Genomic DNA, 24996 nt, shown 5'->3' on the forward strand with positions numbered 1-24996 from the left:
ATTAAATCCACACAGGAGTTTATTACCTGCCGGGACCGAGGCGAGCATCGGACTGGAGCCCCGACTGGGGAGAGATTAACATATTTTATACACCTTTGAGGCCCGCAGTTTCAAGGCCCCACTATGGGATAGAACTAGCAAAGCAAGCAAAAGGTACAGAAGCGGAACGTCCTGTGGTTAGAACATTTGTAAAACAATAGTTGATTAACTGTTGTTTCTAAGAGACTCTCTAAGAGGAGGAGGTTTCTAAGCTTCCTCCTTTTGAGTTCATCTAAAGGGCAGGCAGGTGTGTCGTTCAGCAGCTATACGGAGTCTGTCTTGCTAACTAGGGTCCTTCAGAGGGCTTCCAGGTCTTCCTAGGGACACACAAGCAGCCCCGGGTGAGAGTCTTAAACCTGTCACGGAGGCAAAAGCCCGCTCAGCTCTCCCTCTGTGTCAATCTGAGCAGAATGAGCTCCGGTCACGTCTGCAAATCCTAACTTGCTCTGCTGAGTCTGAAATGCATAGAACCTGACACACGGAAAAAGGGTTCAGCACTTGAGTTGAAAGGCAGTCTGTGTGCCGGTGCCGGTGCCGATGCAAGCACTCCTCAGGGTGATCTCGTGACAGACCCCCGGGCTCCCGAAGGGCCTTCCGGTTAGACAAGCCCATCTGGCTTCACCTCCCCTCCAACCACCTCTTGGCACCCAGGCCTGCCCACGAAAATCCGATCCCGTTATCTGACAGATAAGGAACGGAGACATGAGTGGCAGGAAGAGAGCAGGCGGAGGAATGTGCCCCCGAACTGCAGGCTGGGGACATCTGGTCAGACTCCACTCCACACGACGTCAGGGCTGCGTGACTCTGCGTAACCTGTCGGACTCCGACTTCCTCTCTGTCGCGCCCAGGCCATCTCCTCCTTCCGCGAGCGCCTTGCCACCTTCTCCATCCGGGGACCGCCGCAGTGCTACTTCTTGTCCCTGCCAGTGGCGCGAGGCAGGACGCCAAGCCGGACACCAGAGCTTGCCAGCGCGCGGAGGAAACAACGCTCGCGGGGCGGGGCGGCGGGGCGCGGCGTCACTTCCGGAGGGCGCGGTGGCACTTCCGGTACGGCGGTCCGCGATCCGGCACCTGCTTTGCTGGTGCGCTGGAAGCCCGCGTGGGAGCGTGATGGTCCCGCCAGCCCTCCCTCCGTCCCTTCTCAGTCTAGAACCGGGAGCCGCCGTCTTCCCACCACGGTTGCCCGGGGAAGGGGCAGTCAGTGACCGCTGAGGGGGCTGGGAGTCCTTGGCCCCTCTCTGTCCTCTTCCCCACTGGATCCCTGTGGCAGGAGGCTCAGGGCCTCTCCCACCTTCCCATCCTGCAGGTGTTCTGCAGGGAGGCCGAGGACTGGCAAGTTCGCAGAGATGGCATGGAGGGGGCTTGAAGGGCCCCTGCTCAGGGCTGGGGACGACAGAGAAGGCGGCTGCCCCGCAGCCTCCCTCCCGGGCCCGGAGTGCAGTGCAAGATCTTCGAGTCTCCCCCACCCTGGCTGTCCAACGCTCTCACCTGGGACTCCGTTCATCTCTAGGGGACAGGTGGACACATCGTATGGCGGGTGGGTGGGAGGAACTGGGGACCCCGGACAGGTGCTTGTTTTAAAATACGGAGACAGGTGTCTGGAAGTAGCCCATTTTGAGGTGTAAAATGTCGCGTTCTGCCAGATTAGCCCCAGTGCCTGGGCTGGTTTGAGGGGACAGGTCACTGGTTGAATTCAACCAACCCAGAGCCTCTGAGTATGTGTGTGCATTTTTGTTTTTTGTTTTGTTTTGTTTTTTGTACTGCGGATTCAACTCAGGACCTTGTGCTTATGAGGCAGGCAGTGGTGCCACTGAGCTAACCCCCTCGGTCCTATGTGTGTATGGTTTTTGTTTTTCTTTTTTTTTTTGGTACCAGGGATCAAACTCGGGTCCTTGCGCGTGTGAGGCAGGGGGTGGAACCACTGAGTGAAATCACCGGCCTTATGTGTGTAGGGTTTTGTTGAGAGTATTCAGACTTGGATCCTGTAACAGACACCCCGGGCTTGGCTCAGTCCCTTTGGGTCGTCCTCCTTGGTAGGATGGCATTGTCCTTGGTAGGCAGGGCACCTGCCAGCTCCTGGGCACCTTTATCTCTGTTGTAAATATTCTGGCTCCCTTGCCTAACCCCAAAGTGGCTGAGTCCGGGCGACCCACATCAATGCAAGGTGGACAATTGAATCCCTTGTACCAGGATTCCTGAGTTTTGCCACATTGACAGCAGATCACTGAACCAAGCCTGGGCCTTCTGTGTGGCCACCCAGGCTTCGTGCCCCAAAGCTGGCCCATGGGATCGGCCTGCCTCCAGCGCCCCAGAGCTGCTCCACAGCCGCCCACGGACACCCGGGGCTCCTCACCCTCGCCTGACTGTCCCTTCATCCTCTCCCACTTCCCTTCCCTGCCTCTTTCCCCAGGACTCTTCCTAATAAGTGGCGTCCAGCAGCCCCTCCTGTGGTCTCTTGCAGAGAGGCCCAAGCTACACTGGGGAGGCTTGTGGCCCACATGTCCAGGGCTCCAAGAGCAGAGCTGAGTCAACACTGATCCTGACAGTACCCATCGGCCTCCGCCCCCAGCATCAATCAGGGACCAAGATAGAAATGCCGGAGACCAAGCCTCATTGTGTCATGAGCCCCCAACCTCATCCCTGGCTTACGTTTAGGCTTCAGCACATGCAGTTTAAGGCCATCGAGTGGTTAAAACTGTGACTCACACATGTAAGCTCAATGCCATTCAATGATGGGCAAATGTATTCTGAGAACATCTGGAACAGGCACTGCCTCCCAGAGCAGACCCGGAAGTAATGTGCAAAATACGCCAAGATGCTGAACTCCGATGCAGAAACAGGGTCATGGGCTGGAAAGCAAGCAAGGGAGGCAGGAATATGAGCTGCCATGGGGCAGGAGGTGGAGTTGGTCACAAGTTTGTCGCATCTGCTACGTCCATGGCCTGGCCAGAAGCAACAGGAAAATGCCAGCTTTTGTGAGGATTAAATTCTTGACTCCCAGAGAAACTCATTCTTTGCTGCTTTTGTTTACTGGGGGTGGGGATGGGGGTGGACCTGGGACTGAATTGTCACTGAGCTACATTCCCAGCCTTTACATTTTAAAGACAGGGTCTTGCTGCTAAACTGCTAAATTGCCCAGGCTGGGTTTGAACCTGCAATCCTGCCTCGGCCTCCTGGTGTGTACCACCATATTCAGCTCCTGAAAAATCTCAAGTATTCTCTGGCTCAGTTCCCGACCCATCCCTCACCCTCATTCCCACTCTGTAGACAAGGAAACTGAGGCTGAGAGTCACTTTCTTCAGGTCACACAGCGAGGGAACAGGACCCAAAAGCCAGGCCTGGCTGCCCCAAAGCCCACCCCCACCACGCTCTCCGCTGGGACTGGAGGGCTCCGGCTGCTCCTCCTCAGCCAGAGCTCCCTGGTGAAAGCTCACAGGCCCGGTGGGGGCCGATACCAGCCAGGGACAGCTCAGGCCTCCAGGAAGAGACTTGCTGGTGTCCATCCCACCGCTGGGGATCTGCCTGGAGGGCCCACACTGGTACTCTGGAAGCTGACAGGTGCTGCTTCCCTTCCCAGTCCCCGGGGCTGCGTGCGTCTGCAGGCTTTCCTGTGCCCCTGGAGCCCAGGCTTTCACACCGCCTGGGTGGGGTCTCGGGTGACAGGTGACAGGTGGAGACCTGGATGCTGTGACCTCGTGGCCCTGTGCACACACAGCCCCTGCTGTGGCTCACTCACACCCGCGGCCAGAGCCTGCACCTGCCTGGCTCCTGGGGTTAGCCTCCTGCACGTCTGTGACCTCATGGCCCTGTGGGGCCTCCCTTCAGTTCCCCAGAGCTCAGCTTGTCCCCCTCGAGACCTCTGCTCCTCCCGCTCCCTCTGCCCGGGCGCCGATCCCCAGCCCATCTTCCCTGGCAGCACCTTCTCGTCCTCAGTCCTTGGCTCCGTGTCACCTCCTCACAGGACCTTCCCTGCCCCCCATGGAGTTCTGCCCCTCATCGCCTAGCACTTCCTCCTGGACACTTGTGACAGTCTGTCGCTCCATGATCTGCCAGGAAGGGACTTAGCCAGATTCCTTCACCGCCTTCCCCTCAAACAATGCCTGGGACAAAGTAGACACCCAGAAACTGCTGCCTAGGAGCAGGGTGCCTGGGACCTGGGACCTGCCAGTGGCCCCTGATGGCACCGTTTGGCAGAAGTGGGGGAGACAGAGAAGACTTAGGGACATCGGAGATGCAAATGCTGAGGCCTGGAACGGAGAGTCAGCCCCTAGTGTGGCCTCGGGCTTAGGTCCCTGGGGGCACAGGGATGCAGTGGCAGTGGAGTTCTCTGGTCCCTGGGAAGCTACAAGATTCTGCCTGCCAGGAAAACGCTCCTCTCTCCCTCCTGCTGCTGACGGGTGACGAAAGCTCCTAGGACCCCGACTGCCCACGTCCACCCCTGCCAGCGCCCCCCTTACCTGCCTGATGCCCCATTGGAAGGGCCCCTGTTGTTCCTTCCCGGATCTGCCCCATACTTGGAGTCACCATCTGCAACAAGAGCAAGACGCCGTCAGGGCAGGTGTGTCTAGCCCAGCTCAGACACCTGCCAGGGGAGGCACGAGTGAGGCCTGTTGAGCTAGGCCTGGGGCCCCCTACCCCAGGATGCGTCCGTCAGTCCCCTCTGCAGGCCCTCGCCTCAGCAGGGCCCAGCTGCATGCTGGCCTCACCTACGGCCATGCCCCTTCCTTGTCACATGCCAGCTGCAAGGATGGCCACACTGCTCCCAGCCAGAGGCTTCTCACCATGCCCGCCTGCCCTCCATTCCCTTTCCTTGGGCTGAGCTTTCAGGTCCCCTCCTTAGGAAGCCTTCCTGGACAGCAGGGCCCACGCTGTCCCTCTGGTACCCAGGATGTGACATCAGGACCTCTTAAATAACCACCTAGGAGTCAGTAGTGCCTGAATTTCCTAGCTGGTCTTAGTTGGCTGGGGGCAGGTGCTGGGTGTTTCATGTCTATGTACATAGGCTTGACCTCCAGCACAGAATGACCAGCAATGCTTGGTAAACTCATGCTGTAAATTCTTTTTTTTTGGTACTGGGAATTGAACTCAGGACCTTGTACTTGCCAGGCAGGCACTGTGCTGCTGAGCTGTATCCCTGGCCCTATAAATTCTGGACAAGGACATGTGGGACAGATGGAAGCCTGGATAGAAAAAAGGGTGGAGAATGGATGGATGGATGCTGTTATGGCTAGTGTCTAGATGTCCCCCCAAAGCCTCATGCTGTCAGGTGGGAGTTTTGGGAGGTGGCTGGATCTAGAGTGTGTGATTACTAAATTAGTCCACTGACTGGTTTGGCAGAGTTCTGGATGTGGATAATGAGAAGGCCCACAGTGGGTGTGACTGCTACCCACCCTAAGGCCACATAGCCTGGATAGAATATGAGGGACAGAGAGAGGCTGTTGTTGCTGCTTGCTGCTTTGCTGCTTTGCTGCTTTGCTGACTTCTGCCTGCCATGATCAGTTTCTCCTCTGCAATACCTCTCCGCCATGCCACCTGGCCTTGGATCCAGCTGACCATGGACTGAAACTTCTACAAACTGTGAGCCAAAATAAACTTTTTCTCCTTTAACTTTAGGTGTCAGTTATTTTGTCTCAGTAATGAGAAAAGTAACTAAGAGATGAATACATGCATGCATAGATACATGGATAGATGATTAGATGACGCATGAGTGGATAAGTGGTATATGGATGGCTAGATAGGTAAATGCACGGATGGATGAATGTGTGGATGGATGAATGTGTGGATAACCAATAGGATGAATGATTAACTGGATGAAGGAAGCATGGTGCTAGCCATCATTTCTGGTTCCCTAATGAAGGCAGGAAGGACATGAGGATGTCCAGGGGCGGGTTCTGAGATCCAGCATGAGGCCATGTTTGCAATGTGGGACCTCCTGGCGCATGCCTGTCCTGCCTGCTATGAGACGATAGGGCTTCTACTCCACACTTGGCCTCAGCCAAAGGCCGGGAAGCGACGATAGGGCTTCTGCTCTACTTCTCACTCTTAGCTCCCATTTTCCTCTATGTCTCAGCTCTGGGGTTTTATTTTTTTCTTCCTCTTCACCTAAGAAATGAAATGCACACTGTTCTTTTTCATGCCCTCTGCAAAGAAAGAAGGGCTTCTTCTCTCACCTGGGCATTCTTTATAAAACTTGTGTCGTAGGAATTGCCCATCTGCAACACAGTGAGGAGAGAAAGTCCTTTCAGACTTGACGGGGCCAAACTTTTCCAAAACAATGCTAGGGAATGATTGACATCTTTCACACTCCTTTTCCCGTGGTGCACAGTGGGATTTTCCCGGGGCTACGTGATCAATGATGTCACAGCTGGGCTGACACAGTAGAGAGTGGGACTCTCTTCATTCGTGGACTAAAGGAATTGCACAAAAATGTAATACGATGCCATCTTTGGTTTTGTAAAATACGATTAAAGACAAATATTACTTCTATTTAACATTTAATGAGTTTATGCTGTTACTGTAAGTCTTGGCGTTAGTTTCTAATATGGTAAATCTCCGTAGCCGTAACCCTCACAGGGGAAAACTATACAGAGGGCTCAGCATTGTTTTGAGGGTAAAGGGCCCTGAGACCAAGACGTTTGGGACCTACTTTCCTAAAGGATGAATTTAGCACACTCTTCAGCAAATGTCACTGCAAAATATGCTCATGCAGGGAGCAAATGGTGCCTTGAGTCTGTTCAGAGAGACTCGGGTGTCCTTACTGCCAAGGACAGAGGGACTGGAGTGTGAATCTTCACGCACTGCACACCCTGTCCGGGCCTCAGCTTCTCACCCCTAAAAGGGCTGAAATCTGTACCTCTTAAAGGCATCACAAGGATTCTAAATTTTCTCCTTTAGGACATAGATATGCACATATTAGGAGGAACTGTATAAAACTGTCCCTTTCATAGGCGAGATGTGGTCAACTGCTGGCAATTTCATGTTTCCTGTCGCACAGTTCCTGCTGCTGTTTGTCCCTGATCCCATCTCTTCCCTCAGCCCCACCCCACGGCAGCAGAGGAGACTTGGGGAGCGGGTGGCCAGGGTGCGGTGGCATCTACGTGGTCATCTCCCCAGCACTGAGCTGTGTCCCCTCTTGGTGGCCGGCACTTCTCTGCTGTGATGCTGATAAGTCACACTTCTTCCGTAGCTGATATCTTCTCTCTTGTTTTGTGGCCACATACAGATGACCAGGGTTTCTGGGACCAGCGGGGACATTACTGTTCGAGGTGGTGATGCCTGTGCAGCTGACCCCATCATCAGTGGACAGCTGAGCAGCAATGGTGGCAAGGCTTTTCCAAAGTAAATGACTGGGTGCCTGTCCCAGGCTGGGAGCTCTGAAACATTCCTGCTCCCAGCGATGCCACAGGGGACAGAGGTGTGTGCACGCTAGATACTGCCTCAGGCCAGACATAACCAAGTTCCAAAAGTGACTGTGTCCCTTGTGTCACGCAAACTCCCTCCTGCCCAAGGGTGCATGAACCCCCTTAATTCCTCCTGTGCCTCATCCCAGTGTCCCAGCAACCTTGAACCCATGCAGAAAAGGCACCAATGCCCCACCCACTCCCTGATGCAGACGGGCTGACGTCCACCTTCCTCCCAAAGGGGACAAGAGTCCCCCAGTGCCCACTCTGGCCACACCGGAGCGCTCACATGCCACAGACCCGGGAAGCCTGGCAGAGGAGACTTGTCCTTGGGGCCCCCCAGGTCTGCTACTTACTCTCAGAAGGTCCAAATATAAATAGGGAGGTTTATACAGCATGGGGGAGACGGAGAGGGAGGAAGCACAAGGGACTTGCTGGGCATTAAGGGCTGTTGGGCTCAGCCATAGCTGCCAACCATTACTGACGTGACAGCCCCTGCTGGGATTAAAGGCCTGTGCCATCGCGCCTGGCTACATTTCTCTTTTGCAGGATGCAGTGAAACTCAGAGAGGGCACTGGCGAGGGGGTAAGCAGCTGCTGGCCTCCCTGATGATATGGCCATCATTTGTCTGCTCTCTTCCTTAGCTCCATCCTGGAAGTGGCTCCTTTTGCACTGATCGGCACCCTCGAGAACAACTTTGAGCCAGCCTGTCTTACTCCCATCTTACAGGCCTTACAACAGCCCTGACCGCCTATGATTGTTGCTGACCTCCTCTCATTTCCTCGTTCTCTCTGTGGGCTTTGCACCTGAGATTTCAATCAATCACATAACAGCATGATATGGCCCCATTGTACAGGTGAGGGAGCTGAGGCTGGGGCAGATGTGGAATCTGACTCCAGGGTCACTCAGCTAGGAACCTGGAGCTGGGATGCAGTCAGTCTGCTGGCTTGAGTTCACGTCTGTGCCTGGTTGCAAGACAGGAAAGAGACTCTGGCAGTGAGGGGTGGAGGAGCTCTGGGCCAGCCTCGGGGTGCTGGGGACATTTCCTGGGGCAGGGACAGCGGGGCCAGGAGCAGGCCCAGGGCACCCACACTCACCTGCTTGCTGGCGCTGCTTGACACACTGCCCGCGGTTGGGGATGCCCTCGGCCATGTTCCCGGCGATCAGGATGTGGCACTCATAGCCTGAGGGACAGAGCAGCGGCTCTGCGCCATCCTCAGTGGTGCTGCAGGCCTCTGCTGTGGGAAGGACATGTGCCAGGCTCAAGGGCAGAGCCGGGCTTGGACCCCGTGACTCACAGAGAGGCACCTCTCACCTGCTGAGCCTCCCTCCCACAGCACAGGCACACCTGGACACACACACACTCGCACATACAGCCATAGTTTTCCTGCACACAGACATGAGTGTGCTGCCACAGCCACTCAGACAATCACACACAGAGATGCGTGTGAAGTCCCAGACACAGCTGTACATGCACAGACATATGCACACTTCACCTGCCCCACTGGGCCCGGCCTGCAGGTCCTTCCTGTGGAAACTGCTATCCACCCCCTAACCCAGGAGTCCACCACAGGGAGAAGAAATAAACCCTTAGGATTTTCAGGGTCTGGAAACACCCCCAGCCCCTTACTGCCCATTCTGCCCCCCAAGGGGGTGCTGTGGTCAGGGAGATCAAGCCCTGTTTCTGTGCCAGGCTATGGGCTCCCGGGGGCGATGGCAGCTGCCACCTTCGGTGCTGGGTGGGGATCAGGAGGGCTGAGGAGGCTGGACCCCGAGTGGGGACAGACAGTCTGGTGCTTCTGGTCTCCTGGCCAGATGTGGGGTCAGCTCCTCACAGGTCCCTCACCTTGCAGCACCTCCTCGGGGCCGTCCAGCAGCCAGCGGTTGCCTCCCAGCCACCGAGGCTTCGGCTGTACCAGCCAGTCTAGAACTAATGCATTACACAGTCAGATGGAGGAGGCCACACCTGCACAACCCGGGGTGGGGGGCTCCACTGTGCAACCCCAGAGGCTCCCTGGAGAAACCACAATGGCTCCCAGCACACCCTCAGTGGACAGAGGCCAGGACATTGCTAGACACCTTACAGCACATGGGACAGTGCCCCTCAACTAGAATATCCCACGTCCACTGTCCACACTACCCAGGCTGAGACATCTTGTTCTGGATGCTGTCATGGCTGCCATTACCACTAGTGAGTGGTGCAGCCATCTGCCCGCTGCCAGCGACTGATCAGATGGACTCGCTTGTGCAGTATTCACTGAGAAGCTCTGAGGGGCCCCGAGATGGTTTTCGATGCCCGGACATCGCTGACAGGACTCCGCCCGTGGGGCTGACTTTAGGCGGGACACAGCCAGTGCAGTTCTGCAGTTTCGGTGCAGGAAGGGTGAAGTGGGGAACGAGGGGAAGGCCTGGCCACAGAAGGTATTGCTGTTCCCAGAGGGAAAGCCCCGAGAAAACAGCCCCTGGGCAAAGGTCTGAACAAGGACAGGAAATGAGCCCTGTGGGTGACCCAGGGAGGGTGTTTGGTCAGGAACCCTGAACGAGGCCCCGTATCACTCCACTAAGGCAGTGGACCTAAGGCAGTGGGCCCTTCTGCACAGCCGGGTGACTGGACTAAAACTGCCATGATGCCTCCTGTGTGACATTGGGCAAATGACCCAGCTTCTCTGAGCTTCAGTGTCTTCAGCTATAAAGAAAACCATTTCCAGTCCATGGAGCTGGGAGAGCCTAAGATGAGACCATGCACAGGAAGCTATTGGGAATGCCGAGTACAGCTGTACAGGCAGCAAGTGAGGCTCTAACCCTGTGCCTGGTGGCCTTCCGCAGGAAGAGGTGCTCTTCCTATTGGTCCACTCAGCAGGAGCGCCTGTAATGCCCTTCACCAGCAGGGGGCAGCATTTCATGCCTTTTTTTTTTTTGTATGGGCGATCGAGCTCGGGACCTTGCGCTTTCGAGGCAGGCGGTGGCACCAATGAGCTAAATCCCCGGCTCAGCATTTCATGCTTTTATGAAGGCAAGGAGGTCGAGTGTGCCGGGTCCCTTCCCTTGGCTGTGACCTCACTTCAGGGAAACAGTGCAGTCATTCCCGTCTTCCACACGCCCTTGCCCTGGGGGGAGGGGCTGGAGCCACCGTCCGTATCGCAGCTGACAATGCCACCCAGAAAGCCAGGAGCGGAGCTGAGGGCCCAGGAAGCTTTGCTGCCACTCCTGCTCATCAGGGGCCCTACTCCCACCATGGAAGGGGGTACCTGTTCCCCTAGCCCCCTCCCAGCTCCTCCACTCCCAAACTTTCCTCCACAAGGGACCTCTCCCACCAGGTCACCCCAGGCTGCTCCTCAGAGATGGGGGTCTGGTCCCGCACACCCCTGGGCGGTTGCCCTTAGTCTGGGGGCTGAGTGCTCCGTCCTGACAGCTCTTCCCTGAGCTGCACTGCCATTTCCACTCTGGCAGGAGGACACTGCAGGAGGTGACCGCCTACAAGGACTGGACCTCTGCCCGGCCCCCTAGGGGGCACCCTTTCTTGCACAGCCCCAGGGCCAGGCCTCACCTGCCAGAGGGCCTGGTGGGGTCCAGGATGCTAAAGGACCAGGCCATTGGGGCCCAGGGACTGTGGCTGGCTGGCTGATTTACAGAGATGCCCAAATCTGGATTCTTTTAGGGAGGAATCTCACCCTACCCTGTCCTCAGAGCCCGGTACACAGCAGGTGTTCTGTAAGTGCAGTGGACAGAGCCCAAAGAGCTGCTGCCATTGCCTGGGGTGGGGCAGTGAGGCTGGGTTCAAGTCCTTACCTTTCCCAATGCCCAGTACAAGCAACATCCGGGTCCCCTTTCCCCATCCCTGCCTACCTGGTGGAGGTAGTACGGCCTCCAGGCAGGTGTAGGCACACCCGTTGTAGCAGCAGCACCGGTGTCTCGGGCACTCGGAGTCGGCCTGGCAGCGCACAGCCTGGCAGGCGGCGGGGGGCAGGGTCCTTGGGGGCGGTGGGCAGCGGTCAGCGAGAGGCTGCCGGTGGCCAGGGGCACTCACCTCTTCCACCTGCAGGGCCAGGAGACAGTCAGCAGTGCCCAGGCCAGGCTGTGGGTCCTGGGTAGGTTGCAGGCCCTCTCTCAGCCTGGGTTTCCTTGGTGGAAAACTGATTCTGGCAGAACCAGGTTGGTAGGGGCAGCTGGGGTCACAGGTGCCATGCTTCTGTGTGGCAGTCCCACCCTGAGCCCACTGCAAGGCCCCCACAGCGGGATGACAGCAGGGCGGCCTCAGGGTGTTTGCTGGGGATGTTTGTGCTCTGAGGCTGCCCCAGGAGATGTGTGTCTCTAGATCTTGTGTATATGTGCATCCACACGACTAGGTGTGCACGTGTATACACACTCATATAAACACATGTGTATTTCTATACGCACATCCAGGTTTCCTATAATCCATATATTTCCCTAGAGCTTTGAGAACACAAACCACATGGGACAATGAGTAATTCCACAAACAACCTGGACAGACCTCACAAACATACTGCTTGGGAAAGCCCGAGCCCCAGGGAACACTGCTTGCACCTGTATCCGCGCCGTGGTTGGAAGCCAGGCCCCAAGGTCGGGCCGAGAAGTCAGGGTGAGGCTACTGCTGGGCAGGGCTGGGAGTCCACTCTGTCTTCCACCTGAACCTGGGTTAGGGTGTGTTTGCTTTGTGCGAGTTCATGGAGCGGGACCCTTAGGGTCTATGCGCTTTGCAATATTGTTTAATGAAATGTTAAACAATGAGATGCAGCTCACACATAGGAAATCCAGTTAGAATAAGGACTTTAAAAGGGAGGCTAGGGAATTCAAGTCACTCCAGGCAGCCCACCCTGGGTACCCCCGAACCCCAGGCCTGCCCATGCCAGTAATACTGTCTTGCTAGATTTGAAAATGGGGTGCATGACAGGAAGGTCATTACACAGCCTCACAGCCACACACACACACACACACACACACACACACACACACACACACTCACTCAAATTAGATACAGAGTAGGTTAACCCATTAAAAACTTGCCCCCTCTTGGCTTCAGCTGTAACAACTGTTTACTCCTCAAGTTCTTCCCCAGCATATACATGTTTCCGAATCCCACCTCCTGGTTCTGCACTAGTTGATAAAGAGCACCAGCCCGCTGGCATGCAGCCATTGACACTGCCCTGCGAGTGTTCGTAAAGCAAGAAATCAGACTCAGTGAGCTGCACATGAAAGGTGAGCAGGGTGTGGTGGTACAGGAGGAAAATCAAGGTAGAGACTTCTTTTTGCTATGATTTAGCTATATTTTTAAAACACGTATGCACGTATGTGATATGTACTGCATGCATTTGTGTGCTCCGGGGACATTTTTGAAAGAAAACACAAGAAACCAGTATGGAAGATCGCCTCTGGGAGAATTAAGTTTTGAAGCGGAGAGAGATTGCTCTTCATTCTACGCTCTTTTGCATTCATTCAACATTTTTTTACCATGGACACGAAGAAGACAATTAAAAACTTTAAAAATACTAGAAGTATGTATGAAAAAAAATTGACAGGGAGGAAAAGGCATGACAAAATAGTGCGTAGAAAAGTGAGATATATACATTTTTGGTATTTTCCATTTTCCCGTAATGAGAATGAATAGCAGATTCGGGAGCAAAAATAAGTGAATGTCCACACACAAAAGGGAAAATAACCACCAACCTCCAACCACCTCATCCCTGCGTCTCATGGCCCTAATTTTGCCCAAGGATTAGAGGGGAAGTGGATCACACAGTCCCAGAGCCTTTGAGAGGTGAAGCTGGGTCTGAATCCAGTTCTAGTGGCTCCACAACCCATGCTGCCTTTTCTGAGCAGGAGCTGGGAGAGTTCACTGAGCGAAGAAGAGTCTTTCCACCAATAGTGCTGAGATGTCTGAGTATCTGCGTGCAATGATGCTTTTGCACCTCTACAAGCTCCACACACAGAACACAACGCAAAATGCAGCTGAGACCTGCTGGTTAGAGCTGAACTTACACACCTCTTAGGAGCAAATGCAGGAGTGAAGCTTCATGGCTTTGGGTTGGGCAGTGGTTCTTATAAATGACCCCCAAAGCACAAGCAGCAAAAGAGAAGGTGATCAGTTGGATCTCATCAAAATTGAAGACATTCATCCTTCAAAGCACAGCACTGAGAAAGTCTGAAGACAACTGACAGAGGGCAGGAAAATGTTCTTTCTGTTACCGTCTGGCTGGTGGGTTCTATTCTCAACCCTGAAAGATTTACAAGGTAGAGAGTCATAAGAGGACGAGCAAAAGTATTTTATTATAGAGCAAAAGCAGAAACCAGCATTTATTGCAAAGCAAAAGCAAACAGCCCCCAGGTAAATGAACCTGGGTTGGGGGACCGAAAGGAGTTGCCCGAGGGACTCTTACGTCGAGGAGTTTTAGACACACAAATGACTTAATCCTGGCCAAGTTGAGACTGACCTATGGGGTTATAAGCAGAAAAGTTTGACTTAGAAATGGGCCTATAGGAACTCGGGGTATGTAGCAGGAGTACTTTTATAAACATCATTAATTGTAACCTTAAACAGACCAAGGCATTCTTTATAGGGAAGTATGAATATCTTATTTCTGGGAAAGAAAATCCTGCTGATCCAATGAGGCCTTTGTTTGTGGAGGCTCCGGGGCCCTGGCCTTGGCCATCTCGTCAGGGTGTCGTTCACTGAGTCACCCCGACTCCCGCTCTTGGCTCGGCCCTTGCCTTGGCTGCCTGTCCAGTCTGTCTACCTCTCTGCCCGAACACTTTCCACACTCCCTGCCCTCGTGGGCACATGCTCCCCTAGGAAATCTTCTCACCTCCCACAGGGTCCTGGTCATTCCCAGTATTTTCTCACACACACCATGTTTTACTGAAACTGATTGTTTAGATTACTGTTGGGTGCCTCTTGTTAGGTTAGGAAAATGACACCCAAACCTTAGAAAACAGGACCACACCCGGGCTCATGGTTTATTCTTCCCAGGTCTCTTGTTATCTCCCCACTTCACAATCCTAATCGGATCATGACTGGCATCTAGACCATAGTGAGAACCCTTGCAGTTCAGGAATGAGAAGACAGCTCAATTAAAAGAGGTCCAAGGCTCTGAATAGAAATCTCCCTGGAAAAGCTACTCAGACAGCCAAGAATTGCATGGGGGGAAAATGCTCAACATCATTAGTCAAGAGGGAAATGCAAATAACAACCACAGTGAGAGATCATCTCATCACCCCCCCACACCCCCCAGCCCCATGGCCGTAATGGAAAACAGCAAGTGCTGCTGAGGACGCAGACAGAGGACTGGAGCACATACGGTGCCAGTGGGAATGCGACCTGGTGCAGCCGCAGCCGGGAGCAGTCTGGCAGTTCACTGAAACAGTAACCAGAGAGCCACGTGACCCGAGGATCCAAAAGATCACAAGCTCAAGCCCAGCCCAGGCAACTCAGCAACCTGGTGAGGCCCTGTTGATGTTTGGTAGATAAGGAAAAGAAGGGCTAGGGAGACTAGGGGCTCCTTTGAAGACCAGGGGAGTCCCAGGCATGGGTCTCTAACCCACACTGGTCTCTACAGCTCCCCTTTCTTCTGCCTCCAGCATTCCTGTACCATCACCTGTAAATTTCAAGCTGCTAGCAGGGCCATAATCCCACATCATTAGCTTTCTGTCATTTTCTATAGCATTAACTAAATTGGATCCGTGTTGGGGCCTCAGCGGTTTTCATCCTGATCCAAAGTAACAGGGGCCCCAGCCCTCTCTGCAGGCTGACTCAGAACATGCAGGGCATCCTCAGAGGGGGCGGCTCATTTTTCTGCCTCACTTGTTTGGTATCAGGCCTCATCGGGGGAATGGATGGTGCCCAGGATAGAAACAAGGCCCACATCCCCACCCCCACTGCCGGGCATCCAGAGAAGTGATAGTGGCAGCCCAGCTTCAGGGTCTGTGGGGAGATCCAGTGTCAATGGCCCACTGTTCTCCGACAGAAATTCAAATGCCGTTTCTCAGAATGTGGACAGAACAAAAGAGATAAGCATCTTGGACATCAAATCTGCTGAGTAACAACTTATCGTGTGGCAGCAAAACAACAGCTGGCGGTGGGGGATAAAGAGCTGACTGAGTAGAGGGGTTTGGGAGGGAGGGGGTGGACATTTTGCAGAAGGTTTTGTGTCGTGCAAGGCGATGCTCAGGGAGGTCTCTGAACAAGGATGTTTCTCAGGTTCCAGAGAAGGCCTTTTACAGAAGGAGGTAAAGAGCTCAGGCTCCAACCCCTTCCCGCCCACCTGGGGGCTGACGTCCTTGGCCCACGGTCCGGCCGCTACACTCATTCTCTCTCCACCGTGCTGCCTGGCTTCCCCGAGCACCACAAGCCCGGTCCCAGCTCCAGCCGGTCATGCAGGGCTCCTGGCCTCTGTGACACAGGTGTGTCCTCTTGTTACGGAAATCTCGGAGAGAAATACACAGGGACACAGAATTCAGATAAAATAATAAAATTTCTTCTCGTGAGCGGAGGGGAACGCCAGAAAGCAGTCTGGTCAATATCTGTGCCCCCTTTGTTCAGCATTTCCCTTTTTATATCCTCTTTCTGCCATTATCTCAGCCCTAGTGGTCTTTGATATGTAAATACAATTCCAGTTCCTATTTACAAGTCACAGACACAAGATAGGCCATATACATTGTAAATTCACCCTGGCACGGTAACTTTGTTAGGTTAATGAAGTTACTGGTTAGAGTCAGATAATCCTCACCTTAAACAAGGAGTTACAGGAAAAGCAAATCTTAAAAGAACACATTATTTATTTTGCTTCTACAACTTGGTGAATATTCAATCTATTAAGTTATCTGAAACTTTTCCGTATCACTCTCTCTGCCCCACCTCACGCAGCTTCCGGCCCTGGCACCTTTGGGCGTGTGTGTATTTGCACACTCACTGATTAATTGTGTTTCTCCACTGTGCTGTGCCCTCTTAGGGACAGGGACTTGATTTGGGTCTCACCTGTGTACTCCGCAAGTATTCATCGTGGCAGAAGGAAGATTGTGATGATGACCATGATAATGGCGATGGGGAACAACTGCTGGCAGTTTGCCAGGCCTCTTTCTAAGTGGTTGAGCACAGGCTCTGACTGATGTCCTCATTGCATGGTGAGGAAACTGAGCCACATGGTCACAGTGCAGGGATAGGCCAGGCTTAGACCCTGACTGTGTGGTTCATGATGGAGGCAGAGGCGGCACTGGTTAAGATTTTACTTTGTGCAACAGTCCTCACTGTGGCCCTCTCAGGCCGCTCTTCCTAACCCACTTTACTGTTGGGAAAACCGAGGCACAGGAATATTTAAGGCACTGCCTGAGCTGGCACAGTTCTCGGGTGGCAGGGGCAAGACTCTGGAGCCTTCCAACACTGGGAGCCAGGACTTGCAAGTGCTACCCAACCTTGCCTGCTTCGTCCACCTGGGTCCACTCCTTCCAACTCCGGTGGAGTAGCTCCTGCTCCGGGCAGAGCCAGGGAACTGCTGCCCTCAACCTTGTACACATTCTGCAAAAATGTACCCTGGTCCTGCTCTGCAGCACCAGCCCACCCTCCTCTCTAAGCGCACAGTCATTCTGCTGAAAATAAAGTAATGGCCCATGAAACCTCTCTGTGGAATGAGGCAGCTTGCCCAAGACTGAGAGCATCCCTCACCAGAATCACAGAGCAACCTTGGCTTTCCGCCCTTTCATTCCTACTAAGGGACTGGATAGCAAGTTGAGTTCAACACAACTACTGAACAGAAACGGGATAAACCTCAAAGAAGAACTTTCCAGTTCTGCATGGCTGACCTGGATAAAAAGAATTCCCTCAGGTTTTCCAGCTGACGACTATCTTTTCACTCCTGGGGAGGTATCTTTGGAGCTCTCAGTGGGTTTGCAAAGTCATCCTGCTGCAGATATCCTCAGGAAGCAGGAAAAGGAAATGCCAGTTCCGGGCTGTCAGTGGGTAGCAACTCACACGTTCAAGTCTGGGTTCAACTAAAGCAAAGGAGCTGGCTTTCTAGCCAGAGGAGTCTGTGTGAATAAATAATGTCACATCTGAGCACGGAGACATCCTGCAGGCTTTGGGGAAAGGGCATGGACATACCACACAGTACTATGTGCAAATGCAAGGTGTAAAACCGCGTAAGCCAGGCGCAAGTCCACAGTGTGTAATTCCCATATGTGTAATGCCCAGTACATGCAAGTCCATGGAGACAGGAAGCCGATGGTGGTTGCTAGGGACTGGAGGAGCAGGAGATTGGGGGTCAACTGCTTAATGGCTACATGTTTTCCTTTTGGGGTGACAGAAGTATTTTGCAAATAGGAGAGTAATGGTAACACAACAGTGAAAATGTACTAAGTGCCACTGAAATGCTCGCTTTAAATGAGTAATTTACATCATGCGCATTTCATCTCAGTAAAGAAGTTTTTAAATGCTATGACTGAAACGCCTGTAAGAAACCAAAGGGCTGCTGTATATAACTGCTTTCTAACCACCTCCCCGCCCCCAATGAGCTCCACAGAGTTTATGTCTTGCAGGAAGAAATTAGATCATTTTAACTTACTTGTAACTTTCTGTGCTGTCTGAATTTTTTTTTACAGTAAACATCGTTATTTTAATAATCAGAAAAAAATGTGTTATACCATTTCCATTTAGGGAAAAAGAATCCAGCCTGTACATCCCTCCCTTAGCACTCACCACCCTTTTTGTTTCGTGTGTAAAAGCTTTACCCCTTTTTGGAATGTTCTAGCAGCAACTTAATGGATGGCCTAATAAAAATGTACCCTAGGACTGGTTTGCTTGGTAGAGGAAAAAAGCCAATTTTTCTCTAAGCATTACTTTCTCTTCCTCTGGAATTTGGATGTCAAAGTTCTAAAAATAAGACACTCCCTGGAACACAGGGCCTGGATTCTTCTCACTCCCAGGCCATACTAGAGTCTCAGGAATGGAAGCCCAGGCCCAGACAGAAGACGGTGGTCTGTCCAAGCTCACCCTAGAGCCTCAGTGTTCATTTCCTTTTCATTGGTTCCATGTGGGCCAGGTCTGAGATAGACTGGGATTGCAGGGATCCTGTGTTTCACTCCTGCAGGCTTCGACCTTCCCTTCCAGCACCTGGGTGAACCCAGGACTCTGCCAGAGCCTTGACCAGGGGCACCCATCCCCTGGGTCTGCTGGGCACTGCTCCTCCAAACAGGGGTGTCTCAGTGGTCTGATGATGGTTTCCTGCAGCAGGGGACATGTGGTCTCCCATCTTTCCAGGGGCACAGAGAGCTCCCAGGACTCCAGTAGAGTGACAGCTTTGTCACCTGGCCCAAATGGTAGAGGAGCAGGTGTTCTGGGCCCAGTTTCCTCCTCTGAGAAATGTCTACCAGTCAGGGCCACCTTGACTACCATGATTCTCTTTATTAAGGACACCAGTCCTGCAGGATCAAGCACTTGCCTTGACACAGCAAGATCTCAGCTTAACTCATGATGTCTGCCATGACCTTATTTCCAAATCCGATCCCACTCCTAGACACCAGGTTTAGGGCTTGGACATGCGTTTCGGGGGGACACAATCTCACCCAAACCACAGATCTCAGGCTAGGAACCGAGTGCAGGCAGGACAAGGCTGGAGGCTGTCCCAGGAAGGTCGGGTGGAGCACCGGGCCGAGGAAGCCTCAGGTGGCAGGAGCAAGAGGTGGAGGTGCAGGGACTTCACACTCATGCTATCTGCCTTGTGCACTCTTGCTACTCAGCAAAAATGAAAGGAATGCCCTGGAAGGCCCTGGACAGCTCACGGAGGGCTGGGGTGCAGCTCTGCAGAAGAGCACTGGCCTAGCATGTGAGGCCCTGGGGTCCATCCCAGCACTACTAGACAAATGAGTAAAGAAAGCACATAGAAGTAACAGGGGAAAGGAGAGCCAGCTTGGAGTAACTGAGGAGCACAAGTTTTATTGCCACGTCTGACTCCTTTGTGCTCATCACCAACCCGGTGCCCCAAGCAGACAAATTGCAGAGGGTCCAGGCTAGCAGGATGTAGTGCAAAGAGGTGCCCCCTGCCCCTGGCTCTGCAGCCCCCCACAGCTGCTAGTGGGACAAACACTTCCGGGCAGGGTACAAACTGAACAACCATTTCTGCTATCCTGGATAACACTTAGGAGACAAGAGACCCACAGTCGTGACAGCAGGACCATCAGGGCACTGGTCCTGGGCTAGCACGGTGGCTACAGTGGGCCCCACCCAGTGTATTGGCCGAGAGGATCCCAAGAGTTAAGCATGGCAAACACTTGGCCTGGGACATAGTAAGTGCTCCTAAAGGATTGTTCATCATTTCATCAAATGCCAGGAAAGAAAAGCCAAAAAAGTCCGGCTGCCCGGAAAGGCTGTCAAGCCATTCACGAACACTCCGATTCCGTTCAATTTGGCCTCATAAGTCTTTGCTTCTGCTATACGCATACCTGTATATATACAGGCATATTTGTGTATGCATATATAGCCACATGTGCATACTGCACATAGCACACGTAGAGAGTGCAGTTCTGGGCTAGGCACTGAGCTAATGGCTCTGTGATCTTGTCTCTGAGCCCTGTGAAGCAGGTACTCCTATGTCACACTACAGACGAGGACCCTGAGGCTCAGGGAGGAGAAAGGATTGGAGATTCCAGTAGACTGACCCTTCCCTAGGGTCCCCTAAGAGTCCCCCAGAGGGTCCCCCAGGGGAACGCAGGCTGGTGCTTCTTCTGGCACTAACTGCACTCAGGGAATTAACCAGCCCCACTCTGCCCAAGAGACTCATCCCTGAAACAAAAGCCCCTCTGCCGATGGAGGGCTTTGGATGAGATTTTGAGGGCTCGGAGACCTCACCACTGTGCCCAAAGTCACACAGCCGGGGAAGTAGAGCCTCATACCCTCACACCCAGCCCGCTACTTGGGCCCTTCCTTGGCTCTGTCATCATCTGTCCCCAGACTGCCTGCCCTACCCTCCAGGGTGGGAGTCACCTTCAGGGGCCCCACAATGCCTCCCCAGAGCTGCTGCCTGAAGTTTACTGAATGTATAAATCATATAAATGTGTAGCTCTGTTTCACGTACATCAGCTTGTGGATAGCGGAGATGGAAGAGTTTCAGGTCCGTGGACCCCTTCACAGGTGCTGATTTCCAGGAGAAAGTATGTGTTGGCAGCAAGTCCCAAGCCAGGCACGATCCTTCCTGCACACCCAGAGTGAGGTGCCTTTGCTCCCTACTTGCAGGCCAGGGCTGGGAGGACAGGAGTCTATCTGTCCAACACCCACATGCCTCTTGCACTCAGAGGGGACGCCTGCAGGAGAACCCAGCACCAGGGCTCCTGCTCTTGCTGCCCCCCCCCAAGAGGCCGCCCACGGCTCCTGGGCACTTACTTGGAACCTCTCCAGCAGCCTCTTGGGCAGTGCACGCTTCCAGATGTTCTTGGCAGAGCTGGCTCCCAGGAGCTGCAGGAGACAGAGAGCCCAGAGGACCTTCCTTCCGGAGCTGCCCATCCTGCGGCTGACGAAAGGCATTTCCTCCAGCCAGAGACCTTGCAGACACTGGGAAAAGAGAGACTGGGTATGGGGTGGGGCCTGGAGGGGAACAGAAGTTTCCCTCCCTAGGACCCCCTGGCTCCTGCGTCCAGGAGTGTCACGTGCACCCCTAGATGGCATTGGGCCTGCCAGGTTATTTTTAGGCTCCCCTCTAACCTCTGGCCCCAGTCTGACCTACCAGGGCAGCTGTAGCTCCAGCAGGGCTTGCCTGTCCAAGTGCAGGCAGTGGCACTGCCACTCTGCACTCTTGCTAATGAGCTGTTCCTGCTGGACCGGGATGGCTTCTCCTCTGAGGTGCACCAGCTGCAGCCTGGGGCCGCCCAGGGTGGGTGGGACTTGAGCTGCCTGGGCCAAGTTAGGGCTGGGCCACAAACTGTCTGCCCACGACAGCTGCCAAGGGACCAGCTGCTGGGCGGGTGGCCTCAGGGAGACCCTGGGCTCCTGCTCTCTGACGTGGGGATTGGGTCAGTCTCAGCAAGACCCCAGTAGGACTCTGTGCAGTTCCTGTGACACTGTGCATGCAAAGCACAGCTGGTCACATCTGTCCCAAGAGTGCCATACAGGGTCAGTGTGTGAGGGGAGACATCCACACTTAGAATCTCATAAGCACACTCTGTGGGCTGTTCTCATGCCCAGCTGAGCAGGGACTGACGTGACACCCATTTTCCGGATGTGGAAACAGGTGTGCTTCCTGCCTGAGGTCATGCAGCAGTGCAGAGTGCAGGTTGGAGCCCTGGCTCATCTTGTCACTGAGGTGCAAAGAGGAAAGGCGGCAGGGCCCGGGATCTCAGAGCAATGGAGCTCAGCATCCCAGGTGGGCTTCCAGGAGCTGGACCTGCACAGAGGGAGGCCCCACAAAGGGCTTCTTTCTCCCACCAGCCCACCTTACATCCCAGCTGGCACCACCCACTCTTCCTGGCCTTTGGGTGAATAGCGATGGCAGCAACCGTGCGTAGTCTGAGAGGTGGGCCCCGTTTTAATGCAGGAAGGTCTCACAATGGCCTGGAGACAGGCGCCATCTCTGATGTCCAGGCAGAGCGCAGCCAGGACCCTCAGCAGTGACCGTAGGTGCTGGAGCAACCCCGAACTTGGGTGGGCTTCACTACAGAACTGAGAAGGGCTCCAAGGAGCAGAGAGCTCCAGCACTGTGTTCCAGGCTTGTCTCACCCACCTTCCCCTGGTCCCACTCTGGTGGCGGCCTTAGCCTGGGCTCTACAACATTCCTCCATTCCTTTGTCCTGAAATCGCGTGCTGAGACCTATGGGCCCTGCTCCGAGCACCCTACTCTCTGATCAGCCCATAGTCCCTGTGCACCACCCCAATCCCACCAAGGCTGCTACCCACAGAGAAGTCAGAAGGTTCCCAGAGGCTGGGGAGCAGGGCCCACTGCTGACAAGGCCCCTATTGTGCCTCAGTTTCCTCACCTACAAGGCAGGGTATGGAACCAGAAGCTGTCCCCCAGGCTGCCGTGGTACAGGAGGATGAAGAGGTCCATGCTTAGCATCATCTTGAGTTGCGCTCCCCAGCCTCCTTATGCTCCCCCTGCTGTCGGAGCCACCTGCCCAGTTCTCCTGGGACAGCTACACCTCCCACAGGCTTCCTGCTCCTTCCCTCTTCCTGCTCGAATCCCTGCCTCCGCCTCCTGGAACGTAACACTCTGCTCCTGGCCCATTTCCTGCCTCTCTGTCCGTGGGTGGCCCCATTGCTGTGGGTGCAGGGACCCTCTCCACTGGGCGGAGGACATTCCAGCCTGAGCTCTATCCACCCAGACCTGGCCTTTGTCCTGGCCGGTCCCCACCCCACATCTGCACCCGTCACATCTCCCGTCTTCATGGATGCGCTTTCTAGGTCTGGTTTCCCTGACCCCAGGACTAGACTGCAGTACTTGGGGTCTGCTGGCTTCAAGCCTCGGAACACACGGGACAGACACTGCTCTGTACTCACCTGCCCGTCACTGTCGGCCCCACACTAGGAGCCCTATCTCCAAGATGTGCTTCTGTCCATCCCTTCATCCCCAGTGCCTTACGCACAGCCACAAGGCATTTGTCACTCAGTCTCCGTGGGCTGGGGGACCCTCCATGCCAGCATCATCCCTCTCAGCAGCAGAACCTTGTCACAGGGACCAGTGACACGTGAGATGCGACAGGTCCAAATTCAGATCTTCCCTCAGCAGAAAATTTGCCCTGCATTTTAAAGACTTAGGAAAATTCCTATTTCCTAGGACTTTTTATACGGATTACACTCTCAGTACTGCTAATGTTTCAAATATGTTGGGCTCAATAAAAGGTATCATTACATGGACTGTTCCTGTTTCCTTTTCCTGTCTGATTTGGCTACTAGAGAAAGGACGGTTACACATGTAGCTCGTGTCGTGTCCTTCCCGAGCAGCGCTGGTCTGTGACTCTGGCTTCCGTCACCGATACTTAGCCCTGTGTGGCAAGGCCGTCACCCAGCCACCCCTCAAGGTCAACCTTGACCTCCACGGTCACCGCTTCCTTGTTCCCACTTCCACATCTGGGCTTCAATTCAGAGTTTTAAAAGAATTAACAAATTGTGTGGTTTTTCTGGTAGTCAGCATGATTCATGCTTATTAGGATTTGGAAAAGGAAAAAATAAAGAAAATCTTTAAAGTACGTGTCTCTCCTATCAGTTTCCGTGGGGAACCAACCTAGCCTTCCTGGTCTCCGTATTAGCCGGGACAGAGGGTGAGACGGGGGGCAAGCCTGAGCTAAGGGCCACACGGTACTTGTAGGTAGTGTCAGGATCCAGACTCGGGAGCCAGTTTGCCTGGGCCCAGTCCTCGCTGCAAGACCTCCTGGCTGTGTGACCTCGGGCAAGTCACCTACCCTCTGTGTGCTTCGCTGTTCTCAGGTGGGAACTTAGGCCTTTGTGGAAGTGGCAGGAAGAAGCGCCCTCCTCCTGGGGTGTGGGTCTGCAAGGCTGTGTGCAGAATGCACTTACCCACCAGGACCCTAAAAGGGGCTATCCCTGATGTGCAAAAGTTAGGGTCGTTCCCCCAGGGCCCTGGAGGGTCTGAGCTCCAAAGCGCTGTCCTCCATCCACACCACCAGGGCCAGGTACACATTGGTGCTCAATAAATGCTCTCTGGTTGAGATACCAGTTCAGCAGTGGTATTCGGTCGGGGCTGTGACCTGGCGGTTAATTCCTTGCAACAATAACTTATCAAATGAAAGTCTTCACAACACAGAGGGTCACCCTTCAGGGAAACTGTGGCCTGCAGGTCCTGTGGGAAGGAAAAGCCCAGAGAGGAGAAATAAACACAGAACAGCCCTCTCTCCTGGGAAGGAGCGCTTGCTCCCCTTTGATCAGGCATGAGGCAGAGTCAGCCTGACAGCCAGGCCAGCCTGGGGCCCATCAGAGGCTTGGCCGCACCCTCCTGTTTCCTGCCAAGCCTCAGGACTTCGTGCTCCAAGCTGTGGACACCCTTCCAGTTTATTTGAGCTCTGGCAGCCTGAACCTGACCCGGTCTTAGCAGACTGTCCTGCGCAGCCCATTAGGGCAACTTCCTGCGGATCCGAGGGCGGGTGAGCCCCGGGAAAGCCTCACAGCCACCCAGGCCTTTACCCCCCTGCTCTGAGGGCCTGCTGGGGTCAGATTGCTGGGCAGGGCTTCCTGCCAAGGGTTCCTCTCCTTTAAGGAAAAGAGGAAAATGGTGCCTTTAAAACTACTTTTTAAAAATGGATGTGGTGCTGCATGCTTACAATCCCAGCACTCAGGAGGCTGAGGCAGAAGGATCTCAGAGAGTTCAAGGCTAGCCTGGACAACTTAGTGAGTTCAAGGCCAGCCTGAACCATATAACAAGATCCTGTCTCACAAAACCAAAATAAATAAATCAATAAACATATAAAGAATTCAAGTACTTAGGAACTCACCCTAAGGAGACAGTGGACATAGCTCTCAGTTGTGCAAAGATGGTATTAATTTATACTTCATACTGAAGTATGAATGGCTTCCTGCAGAGAGAAACTCACTGGCTTGAGGAAGAGCAGAGTA

General features: G+C 54.0%; 1 protein-coding gene across 12 annotated transcripts in view; it reads right to left on the reverse strand.

Annotated features, from left to right (window-relative positions):
• The window catches only part of Wfdc1 (WAP four-disulfide core domain 1), a 30828-nt gene extending 7604 nt beyond the window's left edge, over positions 1-23224 (reverse strand). For 2 of the 12 annotated variants that reach the window (XR_015447543.1, XR_015447542.1), the window contains exons 1-7: positions 21161-21317; positions 20821-20988; positions 11286-11475; positions 9286-9369; positions 8537-8677; positions 4497-4566; positions 27-3740 (exon numbers count right to left, since the gene is read on the reverse strand). Coding sequence is in view for 10 of the 12 variants with exons in the window: in XM_087201572.1 (XP_087057698.1) it covers positions 3671-3740; positions 4497-4566; positions 8537-8677; positions 9286-9369; positions 11286-11475; positions 20821-20961 (696 nt within the window). In the remaining 2 variants the exon portion in view is untranslated. Of the gene's footprint in view, position 1; positions 3741-4496; positions 4567-6214; positions 8405-8536; positions 8678-9285; positions 9370-11285; positions 11476-20820; positions 20989-21160; positions 21476-22406; positions 22540-22926 lie in introns of those variants that run through there. The other 10 variants (XM_087201543.1, XM_087201401.1, XM_087201572.1 and 7 more) reach the window with 9 other exon arrangements.
• Positions 23225-24996: the final 1772 nt, after the last annotated feature.

This window comes from Heterocephalus glaber, unplaced genomic scaffold (assembly GCF_053883595.1).
Source record: "Heterocephalus glaber isolate CG9 unplaced genomic scaffold, H.glaber_assembly_v1.0 deba00000071, whole genome shotgun sequence".
In the NCBI taxonomy this organism is placed as follows: Eukaryota; Metazoa; Chordata; class Mammalia; order Rodentia; family Bathyergidae; genus Heterocephalus; species Heterocephalus glaber.